Source organism: Clupea harengus, chromosome 17 (genome assembly GCF_900700415.2).
Source record: "Clupea harengus chromosome 17, Ch_v2.0.2, whole genome shotgun sequence".
Taxonomy (NCBI): Eukaryota; Metazoa; Chordata; class Actinopteri; order Clupeiformes; family Clupeidae; genus Clupea; species Clupea harengus.
In genome coordinates, this window is record NC_045168.1 from 3521858 (window position 1) to 3543649 (window position 21792).

The following is a 21792-nucleotide window of genomic DNA, read 5'->3' on the forward strand; positions in this document are numbered from 1 at the left end:
TCACCTCCAATCAGTCCGCAGTCGGCCCCCCACCCCGCCCCCCAAACTCAGCACAGATAGGAGCCTTTCAGCACCACAGCAGGGGGCTCCAGATCCACGAAGCACTGGAAAGTCCACTCCAGGATTTGCAGACTCTCTCATGGTTTTGCTACTGAAAAAGTTCTCAACCTATAGATGCAACCACCAAGCAAAACTGAATGAGCATTTTAAGCTCCCTTTTATATGTAATTATAGGCTCATGTGGCTCATTTTTCTCTTGCACAAATGAACCTACACTCAAAATGAACTAATTTCAAATAAGCCGTCCGGGACCAAGGCATGGACGAAAATATGGTCATACATTTTCAGTGTCAAAGTATGGCAATCACAGTGCCACAGTCCCTGGCGATAGGCATCTGAAGAGGATACACAACAGCTTTGCTGACCTACAGGCATAATTGTCTATCTAAGGCAGGGGTTTTCAACTGGTTTTGTCCCAGGGACCACCATTCTGACTAGAAAGTAATCCACGGCCCACTGATGTGCCAGTGATTCTCAAAACATTTTACAGTCCCGTACCCTTCTTTTTCATGTTTGTAACCGCCGCTGCCACTCCCCCCGCCCCCCCCCGCACACATATTCTGCCTATAACACTTAAATATGTGAAATTATCAGGGTAGATCCCTAACCGCCACGCCCCTCCCCCCGAGCACTTATTCTGCCTATAGCACATGTCAGTGTAATTTCTTCGCTGAATATTGGTCTACATCAGTATTTTTGGCAATGCGACTTGGCTATTCAGACTATTTAGATTGATATGTCTACAGGCCCAGGTATTTTGATCAATGGTGAACTGATCAACATAGGCTCATGTCGCGGACCCCCTGCAATGTTGTCGCGGACCCCCGGTTGAAAACCCCTGATCTAAGGGATCTAGTCCACTACAAAGCTTTTAGGGGAACTTGCCTCCATTTTAGAAGATTCTAGATAATCCTGCTTCCGTCTCTTATCCACATCTAACGATTAAGGAGAACATTTCTCAATCAAAGCCAAATTGTAAGACTATGTATTTATCATTTGTTTGTTTATTTCTATTTATGGCCCAGATCCGGCGCTGATGCGGTCCAGTCCCGGCTGCTGTTCGGTACTTTTTTCCCTCCAGAGCAGCACCAGCAGTACAGCAGGCTTAATGTAGAGTTAAAAACCCAGAGTCAACTGGTCCCAAATCAGCACCTTCACTTCAGGATGATTAATGAAGCCCAGTCTGTCACCTTTTCATGGGAGTTCACAAATAACACTCCAGAGATTAACCATACTGGTAGATATCCGTTATCTGCTGTCTACACATGCACAATCCCCCTACACACACACACACACACACACACACACACACACACACACACACACACACACACACACACTAATTACCAGTTTCAAATCCGAAACGTTTGGACATATTTCATCGTCACCAAATGACAGGCATCAGTGGCATGTTTAATGTTCCAAACTAAATGTTGTTTTTAATGCATTTTAGCTGGGAACCTTCTGAAATCTTTATTCACATACACATGCTGCCTCTAAAACACACACAGACACACACACACACACACACACTCTTATACACACACAAACTGACACACACACACACACATTCTCCCTCTTTTACACACACACACACACACACACACACACACACATCATCCCTCTTTACACACACACACACACACACTCATAATGTTTCACACACACTTTGTTTGTTGTAAGTGTGTTCTTCTGAAGGGAATCTTATCAGGTTTATATTTAGAGAGGAGAGTCGGAGCTGGCGTGACATATCACAGGTCACATTCTCCCACTCACAGGGAGGCACACACACACATACACACAAACGTACACACATACACACACACACACAGTTCCCTCTGCGTGACACAAAAATATACATAGGCACACACCTGCATTTCATTTGAATCTCTTTCTCAAACACATTGAATACCTCTCCCCCTCTCTCTGCATGTCCGTTGCTCTCCCTGTGTCTCGTTCATACACACACACACACACACACACACACACACACACACACACACGCTCGCTTACTCGTAAATGAAGAGAAAAGACCAACTGCAGTAATATATCACAGGTCACCTTCTCCAATCTCTATTCATCCAGGGTGTAGAATTACAATGGTATACCCTCCACACAAATTAGGCTAGGTTACAGTGATAACCTTATACACACCCAAACACACACACACACAAAGACACACACAGACACACACACACACACACACACACACACACACACACACACACACACACACACACACACACACACACACACACACACACACACACACACAGAGACACACATAAATCAGGCTAGGTTGCAGTGAAAACTTAATACACACTCTTTGAAACCCGCTCACAGACACACACACAAACATCAGACTAGGTTACACTGACTAGCCCCTACACTCTCTGACACACACAGATACACGGACAAAACGGACTTCAAAACAGAAATGTGTCTCATATGCAATCACACAGACCAACACAAATGCACACACACACATGCTAGACAGAGCATGCTGTTATGTTGTTAGATGGACTTTCATTCAGTTGAAGCCTATCACACACACAAGCAGACGCGCGCACACACACATACACACACTATATATACACTGTACTATACTGTATATATACCCACATATGCATACCTAATGTTCTCATTTTAAGGAGATATTCTTAGTAATTTTTCCACTGGGTTTTAAAACAATATTAATTCAAAACACATCTGTACAAATAATCACTGGCATCTTATACAGCAATGTGCACATCAGTCTCAAATGCAAGCACAATAGACACAGAAATACAGAAAGGCAGGTGAAAAAACGAAGTAGTGCGTGTGTGTGTATGTGTGTGTGTGTGAGAGAGAGAGAGAGAGAGAGAGAGAGAGACAATATGTGTGTGTGTGTGTGTGTGTGTGTGTGTGTGAGGGATAGAGAGAGATGATTAATGAGGAGAACAGTGAGTGTGTTTGTATAAGGCTTGTAATGTTGGCAGTCTGACAGCTCTGATAGCAGGACTGGCTGCAGATGGCTGAAATACGGAAATCACACTATCAGTCTGATCAGTGTCCTCACACAACGCTGTGTGTGTGTGTGTGTGTGTGTGTGTGTGTGTGTGTGTGTGTGCGTGCGTATGTATGTATGTATGTATGTATATGTGTGGGTGTGTGTGTGTCTGTGTCTGTGTGTGTGTGTGTGTGTGTGTGTGTGTGTGTGTGTGTGTGTGTGTGTGTGTGTGTGTGTGGACAGCAAACAGCACAGTGACAGATGGAGGCCATCACAGTGACAGTCACAGGCCACCATGTTTACCCAGGAGGCTTTGCTGCCAGAATTTGTTTTGACGAGATGAAGCACCAAAAGGAGCTCACATTACCACTCAGTTATCAGCCTGCAGTCTCCCTTAGTCTATGACACACACACACACACACACACACACACACACACACACACACACACACACACACACACACACCTCACGTGTACTGTTCGTTCCTGTTAATTTGGCAGCTGTTGATAGAGAGAGCGTATGAAGCGTAAGAATGGCTGGGTGTGGCAAGAGACTCATCTTTTGGAGCGGCTAGTGATATGTCTGCACAACTGTCCTTCTCCCCTCCCCTTTCTCCCCCTCTCTCTCTTTTACACACACACACACACACACACACACACACACACTCACTCACTCACTCACTCACTCACTCACTCACTCTACCTCTCTCTCACACACATATTCTCTCTCTCGCTCTCTCAGACACACACACACTCATTCTATCTATCTCTCTCACACACACATATTCACTTTCTCTCTCACTCACACACTCACTCGATCTCGCTCTCACACACACATACGCAGCTGTTGCAAAGTCTTAAGGAAGCTGACCTAATGTCGAGGGTATTCAAGGTTACATATTGCTCAGATGGAAATCTCTCTGCTGGAAATGCATGGGTATCCTCCTGTGTGTGGAGGATCCGTCGTCTCTTTAGAGTAACCCAAACACACTGCAACCAGCAAACTAACATACTTCAAAAGACTTGTTTATGTGATGAAATATACAGCTTTTGATCTTACCAGCGCAGAATAATGAAATGATCTCGCATGTAGTTATATAGCATTATACAGAGTTGACAAGTGATCATACAGTGAGTTACGTTATGTTTAAAACGCTTCAACACAAATGTAACCGAGGCAGCTGCCAACATACACAAAGGCCATTCAAGCAAGACTCTGTGCGCCACGGACCAAGACACTGAAAGCTATTTCAGTGTATACAGTCACACTGCTCAAAGGGAGGCTTTACCATGTACACACACACACACACACACACACACACACAGACACACAGACACACAGACACACAGACACACACACACACACACACACACACACACACACACACACACTCCAAATTGGAGTAGCAAATCTTAGGAAATTCCCTTACTGGACAATCCCTTACCGGACAATCTGTTCCCAAAACTAATGAAACTCATTCAGTGCATTTGGCAAGGGATGTGTATCTCTCTCTCTCTCTGTGTTTGTGTTTGTTTGTGTGTGTCGCATACACACTTTTTTGTGTAGGGAAAAAAGCTCATGCTCATAAGACAGCAATCAAATCACTTACAAGGAAAACACACACACACACACACACACACACAGACACACACACACACACACACTATATTCAAGTCTATATTTTACAAGTTTGTCATTGGTTGTTTGCCTTTTCCTCTACCGGAATGTTGTCTGTGTGAGGATAGGCAATCCTAAACATAACTCTATTAGGCTGAGTGTTCGGATGAAAGGAAATCAGAAAAGGGGAAAAACTGGAGAATAAATAATGTATGTGTGTGTGTGTGTGTGTGTGTGTGTGTGTGTGTGTGCGTTTGTATGAGAAAGAGAGAGAGAGAGAGAGAGAGAGAGAAAGACTGATGGAAACTGTAGAGGGAAAAAATATGAAGTGTGTGTGTGTCTGTGTCTGTGTGTGTATGTGTGTGTCCCTTTCATCCTGTTCTCACCAATGACACCAGACACCCTAATTATCCATAACCTCCTATGGAGACAGTTACACCCACCCCCTACTGATCTTCCCATAGTTATGCTCTTACCCCCTACACACACACACACACACACACACACACACACACACACACACACACACACACACACACACACACACACACACACACACACACACAGAGTTGACGAGATGGATAATACACTCACATCCAGTGAATCCTCGTTGACGATGATCAGGGACATACCGTGGGTCACCAGGCGACAGGAGTAACCTAAGAAACACAGATAATTACTGTACACACACACACACACACACACACACACACACAAACACACACACACACATCTGCACTTTCACACAACTAAGCCTCTCTATGAAAACAAATGCTGGGGGCACATAGACACACACACACATATGAACACACACTTACAGACACACACACACACTCATATGCAGACACACCCTTCACACACATACTGTATGCAGACTATCCGTTTGTTTGTGTTTCCCTGAGGATCTGTCATTCTCTAAGTAATCCCTCTCCACTCTTTGTGGGCTGTAGCAGTCAGCTTTTAAGCCTGTGATCTCCTGTCACATGGGCCGTCTGACAGACAGACAGACAGACAGACAGACAGTCTTGTCTTTCTCGGATGTAAGCCAGAAAATGAGAAGGACGGCCAATCTTTATTTGCATTAAGAATACATGTTGTTTATACTTGTGTACATGCCAGTAGGAACTGGCTTGTTCCAGTGTAAACGTCTATATACTTTTGTATGACAGTTATTACTAGGACACTTAATGTGGTATACTAAGCACGTTTAAGAACTGAGGATGACATCAGTCTCCTGGCTTGAGGGTGTGAGTATGGAGTGTGGTGAGTGTAAACTTATCTCTACTGATGATAATTAGCTAAATGTCTTTGACAGTGCTATCAGTCTCTCTGGTATCCCCCCGCCCCCACCCCCCATGTCTCTCATTCACCCCTTCGCAATCTCACTCTCTGCCCCCCCCCATGTCTCTCATTCACCCCTTCGCTATCAAGCTCTCTTGTCTCACCCCCCCATGTCTCTCATTCACCCCTTCGCTATCTCACTCTCTGCCCCCCCCCCATGTCTCTCATTCACCCCTTTGCTATCAAGCTCTCTTGTCTCACCCCCCCCATGTCTCTCATTCACCCCTTCGCTATCAAGCTCTCTGCCCCCCCCATGTCTCTCATTCACCCCTTCGCTATCTCACTCTCTGCCCCCCCCCATGTTCACTCCTTGACTATCTCACTCTCTGCCCCCCCCATGTTCACTCCTTGACTATCTCACTCTCTCGCCTCTGTCTTCCTCCCTCATCTGTCTGCTTCCACTTTCACCCTTCTTCTTCCCTCCTCCTCTGTGAGTCTCTCTCTTTGTTTCTTTCCCTCTCTTAAGCCCCTCTCCTTTCTCTATCACCAAGGGAGATTCTGGGAGACATGTTTTTCTCTCTGCCTCTGTGTTTCCAGCCTTTCTCTCTCTCTAACGCCTTTTGTTCCTCTCTCTTCCTCTCCCTCCCTCCCTCCCTCGCTCCCTCGCTCACCTATGTTGATGGCAGTTTCCTGCTTGTCCCCAGTCAGGACCCAGATCTTGATGTCGGCCCGCATCAGTGTGGCGATGGTCTCAGGGACCCCGGCCTGCAGACGGTCCTCTATGGCCGTGGCCCCCAGCAGCTGCAGGTTCTGAGAGAGGGAAGGGGGGGCAGAGAGAGAGGGAGGGAAAGGGAGGGGGGGAGAGAGAGAGAGGGAAAGTGAGAGCAGACAGTAAAGGACAGATGGAGAGAAATAGAGTTAAACCATCCACATGTGCTCCATATAACACATAACACATACAACACAATTATAAACTTGAGCTAAATCCTCTCTCTCTCTCTCTCTCTCTCACTCGTCCTCTCTCTCTTCTGCAATCTCTTTCACCCTCTCTCTCAGTCATCCTCTCTCTCTCTGTCATCCTCTCTCTTCCGCCTTCTCTCACTCTCTCTCTCCTCCTAATTTTTTCTGCCTTCTCTCTTCCTTCATCTCTATCTCTATATCATCCTCTCTCCTCCATCTCTCACTTTCTCACTCGTCTGCTCGCTTCCTCCATTTCTTACACATCCTCTCTTACTTTCTCCTCTCTCTCTCTCTCTTTCCCACTCGTCCTGCCTCCCTCCCTCTCTCTCTCCATCCCTCCCTCTTCCCTTCTCTCTCCCTCCTCCTCCCTCTCTCTCTCTCTCTTCCTCCTTCTCTCTCTCTCACTCTCTCTCTCCGTAGGTAACACGGTGGTGTTGTTGACTATGGTTTTTATGGGGCTCTTGGCAGCCTAGTGCAGGTAATTATCCCTGTGGTCTCCAGTCTCCCTCCCCAGTGCTACTCATCTGGACCCAAGCCCTTAAGCACCGGCGCACACGCTAACAAGCGCTCACACACCAACACACGCTAACAAGCTCTCTCACACACACACACACACACACACACACACACACACACACACATACTGTAAAAACAAGATCCCGCCTACACACACTCAGACACAGGCATAAAAACACATCAACATGCTCCCACACACACACTCACACATGCTAACAATCTCTGACTCCACATTCAACTTTCAGATATCAAACAATGATGTGGTGTGTGTGAGTGTGTCTGCGTGTGCTTGTGTGTGGGTCTGCGTCTGTGTGTGTGTTTGTGTGTGTGTGTATCCAGTGTAGTTTGTTCAGGTCTAATGGCCTTCTCCTCCCTGCCTCCCTCCTCATGCCTCAGTGACTCTAGTTAGAGGGCAACATCTCTGTGAGGTCATCCACCTGCACGAACACTCAACCTCACACTGCCACCTGCTGGCCACTAGACTACAGCACTTCACACACACCCACACACACACCCACACCCACACCCACACACAGACAAAGACACACTCACATATAAGTGCATGCACAAGCACGCACACGCAAGCAAACACACTCACACTCACACTCATACACACACACACACACAAACGTATACACACACTGCATGGTGAGATCAGCTCACCCTTGGAAGCAGTGACTGGCTACGTATACAAATAAAATACTTCCTCTACAGGATTGGAGTTTAAACTTCGAAATCAGTCTTGCAACTGCTTCCAGTCCTATCATTACCCCTCCCCCTCCCCCACCCAACGAGACACTTCAATCCTGACGTCACTCGCGGCACAGAAAGCTTATCCCCAGTGAAGCCCTGATTAGGACACTGAGGTAATAGATAGGGCATAGGAACCTTATGCAAAAGTATTATCTAGCACTTCCTGTCAAGACAGGCTGTGTCCAACTGTATATGGACACGAATTATAATAGATGACAACGTCATCATAATGGGTTTGTGTGATAGATTCACTGACGATAAAACCAGCCCATATCATCATCCCTCCCTCAACTCACTGAGGATAAAATCAGCCGATATCATCATCCCTCCCTCCCTCGATGGCGCCTCAGTCATTAAGGTTTCTTAATAACTACTAACGACTTTGGAAGAGCAAGTGGCCGTCACCTATAAGCTGCATCAACCAGGAACAAATACTGGTAGATGTACAATGCCAAACACAGACTGATGTCTCACAATGCCTCACACATTCTCCGGGAGCTCGTAGCAGTCCTTTATACTGAAGACTCTGGAAAAGCAAGTCGCTATCACCTATAAGCGATCACCCTGACCAGTATTAGTATAAAGTAGACGTAAAACACAGACTGGTGTTTATGTTTATGATGATTCTCCTCACACCTTCTCCAGGAGCTCGTAGCACTCCTCCAGCTTCTGGGCCCGGTCCTTGAGGATGGTGCTGACCCGGTTGTACTCTTTCAGCCACTCCTGGTAGGCTGCCTCCTCCAGATCCACAAAGGCAAAGCACAGTGTCCTCAGGCCTGTTAGAGCAGCCAGGGACATAAGAGAGGGATTAAGAGGAGGACAGGTAAAGAGGGGGGGAAGGAGAGAGAAAGATATGGAAGAAAAGAGTGTGAAGGGGGAAGAGAGATGAGGAGGGGGAGGAGAGAGAGGAAGATATGGAAGAAAGGAGTGTGAATGGGAAAGAGAGATGAAGAGGGGGAGGAGAGAGAGAGAGGGACGGAGGAAAGGGTGTGAAAGGGTGAGGGAGGAGAGGAGAGGAGACGGCTCACCCTCAGTGGCAAACTGCTCCAGATGAGCAATAGTCAGCTCTTTGTACTGGGACACCTCAGCCAGGCGCTCAAAGATCACATTGTCCTGAGAGAGAGAGAGAGAGAGAGAGAGAGAGAGAGAGAGAGAGAGAAAGAAAGAGAGATGGAGAGAGATAAAAAAGGAGAGAGAGAATGAAGGAGGGGTAGAGGGAGAGGGTTAGAGAGACAGGGATGGGGGAGACAACATGACACCGTCACTATGCAGCGTGACACCGTCACTATGCAGCGTGACACCGCCAGTATGCAGCGTAGCATAAAAGGCACTTGCTGTGTCATCATGATTTTGCTCAGAGGAAAAAGTTACTGTCCATGTTGAAATGTGTATTTGGCTGCCATTGTGTATGAGTGTGTGTGTAAGTGTGTGTGTATGTGTGTGTGTATGTGTGTGTGTGTGTATGTGTGTGTGTAAGTGTGTGTGTGTATGTGTGTATGTGTGTGTGTGTGTGTGTGTGTGTGTGTGTGTGTGTGTGTGTGTGTGTGTGTATGTGTGTGTATGTGTGTATGTGTGTGTGTATGTTTGAGAGAGATAGACGGACACACTTACTGCTCCTTTGCAGTAGAGCCGTAGCTTCCCATTGGCAGTCCGGACCACCACTGACATGCGCTTGCGGTTACTGCAACACAGAAGCACGGAGCATCACTGAGCATGCCCAGACTCAAGCTATGTCTGGCACAGATCTGGCACAGAGCTGGCCTTCATCTGGTTTAGATTGGGCACGGCTTCACTGCATCTGTTCCAGTCAGGTGCTACCCCTTTAACAAGACCGCTCACTGAACATTTCTATATACACAGTATCTGTGATTTATTACGGGTCTGCCGAGGATCTGTAAGAACTCTTAGGGGGTAGAGGGGTAGAAGCTTACAGAACTATTTCAATTATTTACCTTGAGAACTCCAACACATTCAGAAGCTCAAAACTCTTCTCCTTCCCCCTCTGAAGCACACAAACACACACATAAATTCACCCACTTGAATGAGAAAGACTTGAAAATACCCTCTCTGTTTTTATGAAACCAATACACATACACACTAAACAAACGCATGATGCAGACACTGACCGCTTCCATGATGACAGAGTGAGGGGTCCTGCCCGTGAAGACAAAGCCCAGACCTTTAGCTCCCTTCACCAGAGCTCCCTCATCTGAGAAAAACACCACACACAAACATTAGTGATGTGCCCAGGAGCACGCACACACACACACACACACACACACACACACACACACACACATATATATATCTGAAATATATGAAACAATACAATGGGCCTAAAATAGTTAATAGTACATGATAGCACCATTTATAGACCTGAAAGCTTTCCAGTATCAGTACTATTTAGATTGGACCTATGGCCAAATTCCTGTGTGGAAATGACCAGTATCTCCCCAAAGCCAGGGTAGGTGCAATGGCACTGGATGGCCATGTGAGGGCAGCCTTTCACTACATAATGCTAAGAACTCGAAAGGATTGGGACACTGGACTCAGTATGTGTAACTGGAATTCTCTTGTGTCGTCAGCCTGGCGATTGGATGTTTATTTGGGGCGCCGTGCTGGTAGCTCAGTGTCTGATTGCGACCAGTTGCTGGTGACTGGATGTCTGTTTGTGGCTGGAGGTTGGTGATTGGATGTCTTGCTTGAGGCTGGGCGTGTGATTGGATATCTGACCTGGTGAGGATGCCTGATAGATGATCTGGTTTTCCTCCCGCTCAGGAACCACCGTGTGACACACAGCCATCATGGTCAAGAACTCGCAGATTTGTGGGGATGTTGGCTGGAGAGCACACACAGAAACACACACACACACACACACACACACACACACACACACAGACACGGAACAAGGGTCAGTAGAGCTCGGCAGAGAAGTGGATAAATGGGAAAAAAGGTTTCTGTATGGTAATAAGATGGCCAGAAATAGGACTAAGGAGAAGAATCCCTCATGTTGAGGATGTGCATTAATCACTGGAGAGAGAGGAGAGAGGGCGAGACACCTACATGGTTCTTGTCAATGTTCTGAATCAGAGTGGGGTCATCAAACTCAGTAGAGTTATTACTGCTGGAGGGCAGATGACTGGCGGAGGAGGAGAGAGATGTAGAGAGGGAAGGAGGGAAAGAGAGAGAGAGAGAGAAATAGGAGAAAAGTGGGAAAGAGAGGAGGAAGGAGGAAGTAAAGAAACAAAGAGGGAGGAAAAAGAGGACAAATGAGGAGAGACGGACACAGCGAGAAGAGAGAAAATCAGACAGCCATGCTTAAGATGTAAACAAACGATTATATATTCCTTCATCCGCATGTAAATAATTTGATATAATCCCTTCATTCGCATGTAGAGTTTAATATATTCCTTCATTCGCATGTCAATAATTTAATGTATTCTGTAATTAGCATGTAAAGAGGCGGAGGACTGATTTAACTCTAACCTGAAGTCCTCCATAGATCGATCACACTCCAAATCCGGAAAATGCCTGCGGTCAACAAGGCAAAGTGAGAAGCCCACACAAAACACCCATCAAACAGTAATGAGATGGCACATTTGATTTCACACAGCGTTACGCAAGCCACACACCAGGCTCTCATAGACAGCAGTGTGGTAGGCCATAACACAACTCATATATTTATATATATACATATTTATACTGAGCCTCCAATGCTTTTCAAGCCTTTCAACCATATTATGCAACTGTTATAAAGTTAGAGTTATGTAGTGTAGTCTAGTTTTACAATGAAACCAAAGGCACACACTCAAACACACACACATACTCACACACAGACACACAAAGACACACACACACACAGACACACACAAGCTCACTCACTCACTAACCCGTATGTGATGCCAGCGATGGTGCACTTCTTGAAGGTCATGACATTACAAGTGAGTGTTCCAGTCTTATCTGAGAAGAGATACTTCACCTGGTGGGGGAGAGATAGAAAAGAGAGAGAGAGAGAGAGAAAGAGAGAAAGAAAGAAAAAGAAAAGGTCAACTGTGTTCACTGTATTCTGCCCTTTGATATAAAAGGGTTTTGATGATAGGTGATGTGAGCTTGACTATCTCCACTACTTTACCTGTCCGAGTTCTTCATTCAGATTGGAGGTCCTAGCCACAGCAGGAGTGTCTGTTTCTGCATAATACATCTCAACATCCTGAGAGAGATACCAACAAGAAAACACACGGCATACAACACACAGACATACATTAACACGCATACAAAAACCTCGTATTTTCACTGAAAACACACCGACATACATTAACATGCATACAACACCCTCACATTTTCACTACAAACATATTCTCAGACTCACTAGTGTTCTTGTTCTCTCCCATTTATATACACATGCTTCTTACACATAAACACATATATACCGGTCACACATCAACACACACACACACACACACACACGGACACACACACACAGACACACACACACACACACACACACACACACACACACACACACACAGACTAACCCAGTTGATGAAGAGTGCCTGTGTGAACTTGACCACCTCCAGCGTGACCAGCAGACTGATGGGAATCAGGTTGTTGTAGAGGATGATGAAGGTCAGGAGGTTGTACCAGAAGTTGTACGAGATGTCGCCTACAAACACACACACACACACACACACACACACACACACACACACACACACAGAGACACACATATGATAAAAGGGGAGGTAAAAGTAGTTTCAGACCTACACGCATACACACACATCTGTGTATGTACGTGTTCACATGTCAAGAGTCCATAGAAGTGTGTTTCCTTCTCTGCCAACTCACTGCTTTAAAGAGACTTTTCTGACTGATCTCAAAGGATTATGCAATACTACACTTAAGTGGTACCATAGCTTACTGGAACGGTACCATGCGGGACAGTTAAAAGGCCGCTGATATTTGAACTCAACGGCCAATCAAATGACACCACTCCCTTCCCGTGTTGATTGGCTTGAATAGTGTATGGCTCGGGTCCAAGCAAGTTTGTTTGTCTCCCGTTCCCATTTAGAGTTTCCATGGGCGTACTCACAGAACAGACAGCTAGAGGGCCATGAGCAGCAATGCGCTGGATTTCTGGAATTCTGAATTCTGATTCTGGATCAGGGCTGCTCCTGTGTGTGTGCGTGTGTGTGGAGGGGGGGGGGGGGGGGGGGGGGGCGTACCTGCGCGGGAGAGGTACCAGCAGGCCTCGTCGGTGTGCTTTGTGTTCCAGATGGCAGCGCCGACAGAGCTGATGATGGCCATGACCAGCAGGATGCAGAAGAGCACCAGGATCTGCACGTTGGTCACCCGCTCCACATTAGAGCGCTTCAGGGGCGCTTTGGTGGAGTTCTAGACAGAGAGGAGGAAGAGGAAGAGGTTACATTACGACAGAATTACTACAGGATGCAGAAGAACACCAGGATCTGCGCCACGTTAAAGCACTTGAGGGGAGCCTTGGTGGAGGTCTAAATGAAGAGGGAGAAGATGAAGAGGGGGAAGATGAAGAGGTTACATTACTAAAGGAAACAGATGGACAATAAATGAAGTTATGGCTCTCATAGAAAATGCCGGACAGTGGATGGTACCAGGGCACTATGATAGAAAATGTGCATTGTATTTGACCAATTTCGACCAAGCCTGAACCACAAAGAAAATCAAACATGCATTTCTAGGCTGCTTCTAAGCATCTATTTATTTCTAAATAAACTGAAGCCCATTCTGAGGATTTGGCCCACAACACCCTGAATCTCAGCGTCCACCACAGCAAGCGTCACTGTTTTTAAATACATTACTTCTTCACAAGGGAGCAAGGAAAGGGAACTGAGTCTTGCGTTGTTTTAGGCAAGTAATTCTGCCCTCGCGGGGTCAATGGGTCGACCCGTAACGGTAAGGAGGCCCAGGTAAGACAATCACTCCATCATGATACCTACACTCACTCTCAGGACAAATTAAATGTTTGAGTGAGCTTGGCCTCGGTGCTCACACACCTGGCTACACACACAAAAACAACTCTGAAAATCTGGATTTAATCATAAAATTTATGCAGTGAATTTTCCCTAACTCATAAAATGAAATTCTGAAAGCATTTACTATGCTGATAACATCCCCTGTATCTCAGATACATCAGCTAAAGTATTTGAAAGCATCCTCTCTAATGTTCTGGGCCAGTGCTTTCAGTAATGGAATTCTCAGTCCATTACTTTACAATCATTTCTCTCCTTGGGCGAGTGGTGACTCACCTGCATCAGTTTGGAGTCGTGACCCGTGTAGACTACAATACCCACAACCCACTGGGTGTTTCTGAGCTGGGCCCCACGCAGCAACACCTGGTCCGGTCCAAGAGGAGCTGGGCTGAAATCAATGAAACATTTTTTTTTTTTTAAATTAACATTTTTAGCTTGACATTTACATTTAGACATCTATAGACCTCTACAACATCTATGTATCCAGATGGCTTAACAAATTAAATATGCTATGTCTATTTATAAATAATTAACATCAACAAAGCACAAATTAATAACATTTACTGCTCTATCAACTGAATACAGTTTGCCCATGATTTCAACCATTCACATGTTGTATCCTCTTCAACATGCCTATTTAAGTAGTGGCTGTCCCTACACTCTACCATACTGATGCAGCGGTAGGCTAACTGCACCATGTCAACTACGACTGTAAATCTAAAACAGAGCCCATGCCTGCTCATCCAGGATGCCCATGTTTACTGAGTGTTTACAGTGTGACTGAGTTCGAGTGGGTTGAGTACTTGAGGTTGTCCAGGCGCAGCGTGCCAGTGAAGTCATAGAGATGCCTGTTGGGTCCCTCACACTCCAGACGACCCGACAGAGCCACCAGGTCCTCCAGAGGCTGCATCCCTGCCGTTAGGGTCAGACCCTGCAGGCCAGGAGCATATACGTAAGAGGGTGACAGGAGACACACACACACACATATACACACTTAGAGTAGAGTACACACACACACACATATACACTTACAGTATACCCACACACATATACACTTACAGTACACACACACACACACACACACACACTTACAGTACACACACACACAGGCACACACTTACAGTACACACACACACACACACACACACACACACACACACACACACACACACACACACACTTACAATACACACAGACACACACTTACAGTACACACAGACACACACACACTTACAGTACAAGCACAATTATGCTCTACACAATATATTGCATAATAAACTGCATGTGCACACAAATATACATATACATTCATGTATGTGCACAAATGCACAAGCAAATATAACACAGCATACACAAACGCAGTACACACACACACACACCCACACACACACACACAAATGACCGGGGTCAAGTTAGGCTCACCTGTCGGATCTTCAGGTTGGTTTCTCCATCCAGGTTGGAGGTTTCTATGTAGCACATGGCTTGGGGCTCACTGAGGGCCAACAAGGTGAGAGAACAGTCAAGAGTGACATCAAAATGAAGGACACGTTTGAATATGACTACAAGTTCATTTTCACAGCAAGACAGCTAAACACATTTACACAACACAAAGCTGATCGAACTATCTGCAACTACAACACATGGCCACACACACACAACAATACACACATGCAGACACACAGAGACAGACACTGAGGTGCTGACCTGGAGCACACTATGACCATGTCAGCTGGGAGATGCTGGCCATTGGTCACCTTCACTATGTCCCCAACTGCCACCTAGTGGCCAAGGTGCAGCATTACGACAGCAGGGCAGGAGAGAATGCAATGAGAACACGGAATTAGTGGAGGACAGCGAGGACGACAGCGGAGAATCAACAGATAACATGAGGAAGACAGATGTAAAGTACCCAAAACAAACAGAACATTATACTGAGAGACATGATTATGTATTTTCTGCTGAGAAAGACTGGGGGGGGGGGGGGTGGGCATATCAAGAGAGGTTGTATAGCTACACAAGGTTAGTGTTGCAGCGCAAGATGTCAATGATGTCCCCCTACAATCTGCTCTCAAATTGAGAAGAGCACACAGTGCATTGAACACAGATATTTGAATTACAACATTAAGTTCCATCTTCATCAGACTCTGAAATGGTTCCAAAAAGTCAGTTAACGGTCTGATAATTTCCACACAAAACCTTCTGGTTGTCTCAGCATGTGCAGAGTAATACATCAGGCCTTGTGAGGCTTTACAATGGCTTACTTGTTTCCAAATGACTGTTTGCCAGGAGCCAGTCCGCAGCACTGAAAGACAACATTAGCAGTGAAGTATTATCACCGTACAGACATAACAGTAATCCTAAAATGTCAGAAGCACACACTTTAGACACAGACAGGACATGTACATGCAGTTTAATACACACACACACACACACACACACGCACAGACACACATGGATAGCACACAGAAAGATTGATACCTGTTGTCTTTTTGTTGTTCACTGTGTTGTCTGCTTTGTGTCTCTGCTGCAAAGAGAATTTAAAAGTCATGTGAGCCAACTGCTGATGCACTGCCCCTGTACCTTTTGCACCTATTATGTTATTGCAGCACTAATTCTGGCATGATTTTTGTATAGATGCAAACCTCAAACTATAATAGTTATATATGTAGATAGTTTGTTTCTCTAAAAGCACTATCCTCCATCCACAGATGGTGTCATACATATCCATTCACTAATGAGCACAAATCTCCCCGAAAAGAAATGGGTTTAGATAAAAAATCTTCCACTGAAGGTAACGCGATTGTTCAGGATGTGTGTAACTTGTACGGGGGGGTTGTCGTGGGATCGTTAAGGAGGACGAAGATTGACGAGGATGACTCACGTAGTCCTCGATGATCTCTTTGATCCCGGCCACCGTGAGGATGAAGATGAGCGGCACCAGCGTGGTGTAGCGACCCGTGGGAGACACATCGGGGATTTGCTGTGAGAGGAAGTAAACGCAATAAAAATAAAAATAAATCAGCCAGAAGATAAAATCTAATTACACCATTACAGAGTAATGTAACGATTAACATGACAATTATAATTATTATAAAAGACATTTTTTTTCATTATAGATGTCTGTCTGTGTATGTCATAACTCAAAGTTACTTCATGTAATACGTCTGCAGCTCGCTAGAGAAATCTTTCTTCAAGCCTCTACCTGCAGCTGTATAAACACTGCATAATAACAACAATGGTACACTGGGCCTGGATCAGAGGCTCTTATGCTCTTTTGTCTGATTTTATTTTCAGTGTGTCTGAGGGTCTGCTGCATGAGTGTCCAGTGTCATGGTGTGTCCTTGAGAGTGCATCTTTAGGCATGAGTGATCCGGCCCCCCCATGTTGCCTGCAGCTATGACAACAATCCAGGTCAGAGTTCACTAGAACAGACAGACATGAACTCTGCAGATCCTCTGAGGCAGGATTTCTCCATAAAGGTCTGGGAGAATCACAACTGCTGCACAGTTATAGAAGTCTTCATACTCCGGATTAACCCAACACACATAACATTAATTAAGTGTTTCAGTTATTGTAGCATTAGAAGGAAATGGAAACATGCTGCATTGACAGCTGTAAAGATAGGGGGAAATACTGAAGGAGTGTAACATTGGCATATTGGAACGGGCATTAGGTGTGCAATGGTGCACAAGCACTGACAGGTTCAGGTTCAAGATAAACCTGTCGGACAAGCCATGCCCAATACACGGCATCTTATCTGTTGTCAGTTCGGTGTACCTGCTCTTACCTGTCAAGCTTATTTTGAGAGATGTCTGCAAAGAGAAGAAAGGTTGGGATGAAGAAATCCTTGAGAAGCCATGCCGAACATGGGTGAAGTGGCTGATAGACCTAGACAAGCTTTCGGAACTCAGTGTGAAAGATGTTTCAAGCCCACAGCATTTGGGCCCACAAAGGCTGCTCAAATTCACCGTTTCTCAGACGCAAGTCAAGATGGATATGGCGTTGTGTCGTATCTCCTGTCAAGAATGACCGGAGTGAGAAACACGTATCTTTCTTGATGGGAAAGTCCAGAGTCGCTCCACTCAAACAGATCACGATCCCGAGAATGGAGTTGACAGCAGCAATGAATCGGTCAAGATGGATCGGATGGTGAGAGAAGAATTTGAAGTTCCCCTGATAAAGTTGGTCTTCTGGACAGACAGATAGTATAACAGTGCTAAAGTACATTGAAAACGATGCCCTTTGTTGATGCAACAAGAAGTTTCAAGGTTGGAGATATCGTTCTCGTCGCTGATTCGTCTCTGCCAAGGAACTCCTGGATGTTAGGCAGAATCACCAAAGTGATGCCAGACTCCAAAGGAGTTGTCCGTAGTGCTGAGGTCCGGACGAAGTCCAGCATCATTGAAAGACCCATAACTAAACTTTGTTTATTGCAGGGAGAAGAATGAAAGTAGAAGAGAGATTTTAATTTGATTAGAAATGCTTGCTTGTAAATACTTACCTTTGCATATTTACTAGTGCTGTCAGTTTAACGCGTTATTAACGGCGTTAACTCAAACCCATTTTAACGCCGTTCATTTTTTTATCGCGAGTTTAACGCGATTTATTTATTTATTTTTTTTAGATTTACATTCTTTTTGGCCTCGCAAACTGTGTAGTAGGCTAACGTTACAGTTTGAGTGAATGGTGAGCGCGATACGGCGAAATAGATGATAAAAAGCTTCTGAATGGAAAGTTTACTTTTAAAAGTTGTGTTGTGCAAAAGAAGCGAGCTTCACTGTTGTCTGAAAATGTCAACAGGCAGCTGGCTGAAAGCAAAGAAGTAGTAGGCTTACCTTTTATTGGTAACCTTACTGTTACGGTTCAATGTTCCTGAAATAAGAGGCCTGACAGCTATGTTCCCAGCAAACTTGAAAAAAAGAAAATATTAAGCCATGGTTTAACTGCACTATAGGCTGAGTCCTTGTTTACCTGAACTGTGCACTTTATAATTTTATTTTGTACCGCCCTGTTTGGCAATATTGGTTTTCAATAAAATAAAATATTTGCATAAAGCAAGCCAATCCACTTTTCCATGTTGATAAGGGCATTAAAGTAAAAATAAAATGATGGAAAAAAATAAATAAACGAAGGGACATTTAGAATAGATAAAAATGTGCGATTAATCGCGATTCATTTTGAGTTAACTATGACATAAATGCGATTAATCGCGATTAAATATTTTAATCGTTTGACAGCACTAATATTTACCTGTGAAGAGAAGAAGATCCTTGCTTAAAGAAAGTTTGAGAAAATGCTGTTGAGTGTATTGATGTAAATGTCTCCAATTTAAGTTTAAATTGGTAATTGATATGCTAAGGCCTAGTCAATTACAGGGCCGGGATATGTTGTAGCCATTTCTGTGGAAATAATAGTTTTGTATTAACATTGTAATTGAATAATAATTTAAGATTTAATGATATTAATGAGAACTAAGAAGAAATTGTGTTGCATGTGTAATGTAGAAATGGAAATATTGATAGTTGACCAGTGACACTAAGAACAATGTAATTATTGATTGATTGATTTGATATGAAAGAACAAGAAACACTGCGAAGCAGTCAGAAGCTATTGGACCTTGGATCAACACAGTCTTTTGACCTACACTTAATGCCAGTTAACTTGTTAGAAAAGTATTATCCTGAATTTTATACTGTATTATTTAAATCATTTTTATGTAAACATACAAAAGAAGAACTTTGGATTACAGACTTTTATTTCTGACCTTTTGTGTTGAGTACGAAAGAACTTTCAGCCAGGCTGCACCCACACACCTTTTATTATAGATATTAAATTATTAAATAGATAACTTCACAAACTCATATATATATATTGTTGCAATATACATCACAAACTCATTGTGAATTTATTTCTAGGGAAATTGCAATGCAATCCTATCATGTTCATGTATGGAAATAAAATGATATCATATGGGCCTTCTGATGCTTCTCTGCCCTTGGAGGTTCCCCACGGCTGGATTGAGAACCACTGGAAACAGGTGGGAACCAGAGTAAACTGGACAGGACCCAACCAGGGGACATAAATCAACACCGACAACAGCGAGGTGAGGAGGACACAACGAACATTGAGGAACATCTGGAGAAAAAAAAACTTTAATAAAGACAAAATGGCCAAAGCTGGCCAAAGGTTGGACTGGAAACTGGCAGCATGACTGAAAACAATTGGAACGGCAACAACAAAGAATGGGAACAGCTGCTCAGGTTGCAGTGAACTCTGAAACAGATCCATCCCTGGCCCATGATATGTGTGCCATATCAGGATCAGGTCAATCTCAGAGGGAGAGACACTCGGTAAGCTGTGATGGAGATCTGGGTGAGAGGAGGAGACACTCTGGGTCCTGTCTGGGTCACTGTCTGTGGGCGGTGATGGTGCATTGGGTGGGTGCAGTGATGGTGCATTGGGTGGGTGCAGTGATGGTGCATTGGGTGGGTGTGGTACGGTACCTGCATCAGGGCGATGAAGAGGAAGAAGGCGTTAGCAGCCCGCCGGATCTGCTCGTACAGGAAGCGAGGCAGGAACGTGAGGATCCCATATTTGGTCGTGCTGATGGAGGCCAGGGCCAAAAATAAAAACAAACAAACAAGGCTGAATTCAGAGAGGAGCACTCACACTTTATTCCAAAAATACAGTCAATTAGATTGCATTGAATTGACCCACCCTAAAAGCAAGCACCTTGGCACTCTATTTGTGCCCTTCTTTAGACACAAGCACAAACTAGGGATCAATACACTGTCCATCCACAAGTCTAAAGTTAGACTAAAGGCCACCCAAAAAAGGGTGCTGGGAGTGTTGGAGGCCCAGAGCTGTCAGTCAAACACACCTATTGATCAGACCCTTGAGAGGCCTAGAAATAGCTAAGAGTTACAGTAAGTGCTCTTGGGGGGAGGGGTTCAAAATAAAGATGCTGCCCAACCTTCACCCCCATTCTCAAGAGCTGTTTGCCCTTGAGTGTGTGAGTGTGTGTTTGTGTGTGTGTGTGTGTGTGTGTGTGTGTGTGTGTGTGTATGTGTGTGTGTGTGTGTGTGTGTGTGTGTGTATGTGTGTGTGTGTGTGTGTGTGTGTGTGTGTGTGTGTGTGTGTGTGTGTGTTTGAGAGAGGCATAATGCAATTCTGCTCTACTGCCCATGATTAGGATATATTCACCAAATTGATCATCAGAGAACAGAGAGGGTGGGGGGGCAGTGTGAGCATATGTCTGTTTTTCAGTTCTGTATGTTAGTGCTCTGCTGGCAAGCCTGGGGTGTTATAATGTAATCAGGCTTGACATTTACCATCTTGATATCTTAAGGCTCTTCCTAGAAGCAAGTTCACAGCATCACGTGTTTAACACACACACACACACACAGTTCAGAACATGACCTGGAACCACTCAAACCTCTCTGACATGCCTTCTCTTTGCTTGACCTGACACACAGCTTACACACAATCCTGCCTGGTCCACCTCCATTACACTAATCAGAAGGTCAGAGATAAGACACATCACAGACCCGCTACTCACACACACACACACACACACACACACACACACACACACACACACACACACACAC

General features: G+C 44.9%; 1 protein-coding gene across 9 annotated transcripts in view; it reads right to left on the reverse strand.

The window, feature by feature from the left end:
- atp8a2 (ATPase phospholipid transporting 8A2) overlaps positions 1 to 21792 on the reverse strand; it is a 58598-nt gene that overhangs the window by 22698 nt on the left and 14108 nt on the right. For all 9 annotated transcript variants that reach the window (XM_031584092.2, XM_031584091.2, XM_031584094.2 and 6 more), the window contains 22 exons: positions 20686 to 20785; positions 17064 to 17162; positions 16661 to 16706; positions 16444 to 16484; positions 15887 to 15960; positions 15605 to 15674; positions 14986 to 15113; positions 14459 to 14570; positions 13400 to 13568; positions 12713 to 12840; positions 12310 to 12387; positions 12068 to 12156; positions 11664 to 11708; positions 11241 to 11316; positions 10911 to 11016; positions 10304 to 10386; positions 10130 to 10179; positions 9789 to 9858; positions 9206 to 9290; positions 8814 to 8953; positions 6620 to 6758; positions 5262 to 5326 (listed from right to left, as the gene is read on the reverse strand). In XM_031584092.2, coding sequence (XP_031439952.1) covers positions 5262 to 5326; positions 6620 to 6758; positions 8814 to 8953; positions 9206 to 9290; positions 9789 to 9858; positions 10130 to 10179; positions 10304 to 10386; positions 10911 to 11016; positions 11241 to 11316; positions 11664 to 11708; positions 12068 to 12156; positions 12310 to 12387; positions 12713 to 12840; positions 13400 to 13568; positions 14459 to 14570; positions 14986 to 15113; positions 15605 to 15674; positions 15887 to 15960; positions 16444 to 16484; positions 16661 to 16706; positions 17064 to 17162; positions 20686 to 20785 — 1993 coding nt within the window. The remainder of the gene's footprint in view (positions 1 to 5261; positions 5327 to 6619; positions 6759 to 8813; positions 8954 to 9205; positions 9291 to 9788; positions 9859 to 10129; positions 10180 to 10303; positions 10387 to 10910; positions 11017 to 11240; positions 11317 to 11663; positions 11709 to 12067; positions 12157 to 12309; positions 12388 to 12712; positions 12841 to 13399; positions 13569 to 14458; positions 14571 to 14985; positions 15114 to 15604; positions 15675 to 15886; positions 15961 to 16443; positions 16485 to 16660; positions 16707 to 17063; positions 17163 to 20685; positions 20786 to 21792) is intronic.